This window comes from Lissotriton vulgaris, unplaced genomic scaffold, assembly GCF_964263255.1.
Source record: "Lissotriton vulgaris unplaced genomic scaffold, aLisVul1.2 SCAFFOLD_1272, whole genome shotgun sequence".
NCBI lineage: Eukaryota > Metazoa > Chordata > Amphibia > Caudata > Salamandridae > Lissotriton > Lissotriton vulgaris.
Window position 1 is genome coordinate 488362 of NW_028242809.1, and position 4139 is coordinate 492500.

At 44.1% G+C, this 4139-nt stretch overlaps 1 protein-coding gene across 1 annotated transcript; it reads right to left on the reverse strand.

Annotated features, from left to right (window-relative positions):
• Positions 1 to 3071: 3071 nt before the first annotated feature.
• Positions 3072 to 3980, reverse strand: LOC147668832 (uncharacterized). Its single transcript, XM_086948418.1, has one exon. The coding sequence runs from the start codon at positions 3978 to 3980 to the stop codon at positions 3072 to 3074; it is 909 nt and encodes a 302-aa protein (XP_086804544.1).
• Between the last annotated feature and the right edge of the window lie 159 nt (positions 3981 to 4139).

The following is a 4139-nucleotide window of genomic DNA, read 5'->3' on the forward strand; positions in this document are numbered from 1 at the left end:
GGTATTAGATTCATACTCATGGAAAACAGACTACAGGTAAGTTCACGGGCTGAGTCCGGTGTAAACAAGCACTCGCTGTGCATCAGAATGGACCAGGGCAATCGCATATGTACATATTGAGTCTTGCACATTACATACACTTGCTGTGCAGCAAAATTAACAATTAGCATACGTGTATGTGAAACAAAAATTAAAGTTGCAGAAATGCAATCTTGCATATTAGATTCACATTAAATCCTAATCATGTAGCCCCTGTGGGCACAGTGATCGCAACCTTTGCGTGCAGCGGTTGTCCGATTCAGATGTAACTGCAACCAAGGGCTGTAAGCCATTTACTCGTCATTGAGAAAGTAATTACGCCCCAGTGGGCACCATGACAGCCATGAATTCATTCATTCATACTGTCCAAACAATTTCAAGAGTGCGAAGCATAATTCATACTACTGTGATTGCGCCCAAGTGGGCAATGCCAAACAGTTCAAAAGTTCAGCTAAGTCCATTCATACATTTCACGCTTATCCGAGGCTCATAGTAATCGGACAGATTCCCAAGATTGGTCACCAGGCAACTCTGTAAACCAAAAGTGAGAGATATGCAATCAGTGACTGTAATGTAAGTGATAAAGTGATAAGAAAACATTGTAAGTTAAAAAACGGCAGAAATATACACAGACAAACCAACAGGTTAACCTAAATGCACACTCAATTCCTCATGTAAATTGTGGCCATTGGGTTGGGTGGTCCTATACTTGATAATAAGTCTAGATTCAAGTCTCCTCATCTCCTTTATGCGGTCTCCCCCTCGTTCTCTTAAAGGAACTGTCTCCAGGACACAGAATGATAGCAAGTTAGCATTGCTCTTGTGGTGCGTGGCGAAATGCCTGGCAATGGGATACTGCTTATCTCCATTGGTTATGGCTCGCATGTGTTCGAGCACTCTTTTCTTAGCCTGGTGTTTGGAGCTGCCGATATAATGCAACTGGCAGGGGCATTTCAATGCGTATACCACATGGTCGGTAAGACATGTCACATGCTTGGTGATTTTAAATTTGCTGGCATCTTTGGACAGTTGTATTTCCGTAACGTTTTTGCTGTTGCGACAGGCTTTACACCTGCCACAAATGTAAAAACCTTGTACTGGGTTTCTCTGTTTGATTGTCTTAGGTAAGAGAGTCGAACAGAGAAAGTCTTTCAGGGATTTGGGTCTCCTGAAGGTGAGTTGGGGATGCTCAGAGATAGCTGGGGCTAGGTCCTTGTCAAGTTTTAAGATGTTCCAGTATTTGCTCATAGCATTCCTCACTCCCCTAGAATCACAGTTGTAATCAGTGATAAATCTACTGATCACCCCTTCATTGGGCTGGCTTTCTAGTGCAATGGGGTTGAGGAGGCTTGTTCTGTCTCTTTCCTTTACCTTAGCCAGGGCTCTGGCTATGCATTTGCGACCATAACCTCGTTGTTTGAACCTTTCACTCATGAGGGTTACTTCTCTGTTATAGTCCAATTCGTTAGAGCAATTTCTTTTAGCTCTAAGGAATTCCCCTACCGGGATGGAATTAATGAGATTGGTCGGGTGACAGCTCGAGGCGTGCAGTAAGCTGTTCCCAGCCGTACTTTTGCGGAATAGGGTCGTGGTGAGAGTGTTATTTTTGTTCTCAACCCTGACATCCAAGAATTCAATGGCTGTGGGATTTATATGGCAGGTGAAGCTAAGATTAAAGTCATTGGAATTCAAATCATTAACAAAATCCACCGCCTCTTGTTGGCTACCACTCCAGACAATAAAATTGTCGTCTATGTAGCGTAGCCAACAAACAACTTTGGTTGAAAACGCCAGGGACTGGTAGACCACCTTCTCCTCCCACAGTCCCAGGTAAAGACAGGCAAAACTCGGCGCAAAACAAGTCCCCATCGCCGTGCCAAGCAGCTGATGGTAGACCGTTTCTTTGAATAGGAAAAAGTTCTTAGTGAGGCAAGTGAATGCCATCTCAAGAATCATCTCAGTATGGAGAAGATAAGAGATAGACCGGGTTTTGAGGAAGTGTCTGCATGCGTCAATCCCTTGCTGATGCGGAATACAAGTGTAAAGGCTATTTACATCAAGGGTCATGAACAGCCAATCAGGGTCCCAGGGCATGTTGTTAATTTTCTGTAGAAAATGGCCCGAGTCTCTGATATATGAGGGTAAGTTCAACACCAGGGGTTGAAAAAAGAAGTCCACATATCTTAAGGTGTTTTCCCAACAACTGCCCCTGGATGATACAATGGGTCGACCGGGGGGATTAGTTGTATTTTTGTGGACTTTAGGTAGGAGGTAGAGGGCAGGCATTTTAGGGTGTCTGTTGAGAATGAAATTAAATTCCTCTTTGCTAATCAGCTTCCTTTCCCTCCATTCATTCAGTTGTTCCGTATATTTTGAAACACAGGCAAGATAAATTGCCCTACTGCTTTTTTCATACTTAGTGTAGTCACTTAACTGGGACAGACCCTCATTAATATACATGTCACGCGGTAACACCACCATGTTTCCCCCTTTGTCAGATTTCTTGATGACGATTTGTCTGTCATCACACAGGGATCTAATAGCCTCAAATTGTGCAACAGTTAAATTGTGCCTCACATTGTTATTAGACCTAGACAACCTTTCAAATTCTTTAACCATTGCTTTTTCAAATATGTCGATTGATTCATTAGCAATTTGCGGTAAAAACACAGATTTGGGTCTAAAACTGCTTTTGAAATTCAAACCAATATCCACATCATCGGGTATCACATTAAACATAGGGTTATCGAGCGTGTCCAAGTCTCCTTCCAGTTCATGGAGTAGATGCAGCGTTTCCACATCTTCACCTGTGATACTGGTAGGCACTTGTGCAGACTCACGGGTCTCAGTGGAAAGTTTTGTGGCATGCCACTTTTTTAAGCGCAACTTACGGGTAAAGTAAAAGAGATCAATGCGACTTTGGGTATAGTCAAAGGAGGAGGTGGGGCTGAAAGATAATCCTAAGGAAAGTACCTCTTTCTCAGCCGTGTTCAGCTCCCGGGTAGACAAGTTGATAATTGTGTTGGACTCCATTATTTTCCTCTCCTCTGGCCCCTTGTCCTGGATCCCACTGGGCTCGATATGTTGCTGGTGTTCATGTTTGCGTTGTTTCTTCCGGCGCCTTTCACGCCTTGACCGCGTCCTCTTCCTCCTCCGGATGGTTTGTTTTGCCCAGTAAGTCTTCCCTGGGCTACCATAGCGAACTCCATTAAAATCTTCTCTTTTGGGCTCATAAGCTCAGGATTATGTGCTGATAGGGTGCTTGGCCCAGCTGGAGCTGCAGCTTGTTCCCTCGAATCAACCTGATCCTTTGTTTTTGTGGCATTAGTTCCGTTAGAAGAAGGACATGGTGTAGACTCCTGTGTGGTGTTTGAACGCAGATGATCGTATCTTTTGGCAAAGGTCAACACTTGGCCGCGCTCATAGTCATTACGGTCTCGTATGAATTTGCTTTCTTTTTTGTCACGTATTTCTTTCTCCAGTTTTTCAAGTTTCATTTCAAACTTTGCCATTTCGATGTCAAAGTCTTTTTCATTCTCGTACAGGCTTTTTAGTTGATTTGTAATGGCCTCTATCTCTGAGGCCAGTTTTTCACAGTGTTTATTTGCATATTTCACGAGAATTTTGAGCATTCTTATAGAACATTCGTGACAGTTCCCCGCCCATTCTTCCACCATGTCTGGGTCCGGGTCTGCGAGGGTCGGTGTGGTGTAGATCCTCAACCCCCTTGGTACTCTGTCTACTTCGATATACTTCTGAAGTGTGGTGGCTTCCCACCATTTACTTTGTTCTGTCACCAATAGCTTCCACAGGTTCTGTTTGTTTGGGCCAGTGCTTCTCTGATTTACATTCTCAGAGGTATTGCTGGAGGTGGGTGAGTCAAGATCGGTGAACATGCGGCTTGCTGCTTCATTCCGCCGTTGGTTCCTATTAGAAGCCATTATAGGTACAGCTTGTTTAGGTGCATGCGGGAAATATGAGCTTCCGCCTGCTTTGCCTTCGTGACACACTCACGCAAAGGAATGCGTACTGTGTATCAAGCCTTAAGCCTCTCTGAACAACGCTGTGATGTTACTTCTCGTGATCGACAGTGTCGGTAC

What these genes read in the sequence shown, in the direction of transcription:
- LOC147668832 (XM_086948418.1), bottom strand. Translation starts at nt 3,980, where the DNA reads ATGGCTTCTAATAGGAACCAACGGCGGAATGAAGCAGCAAGCCGCATG.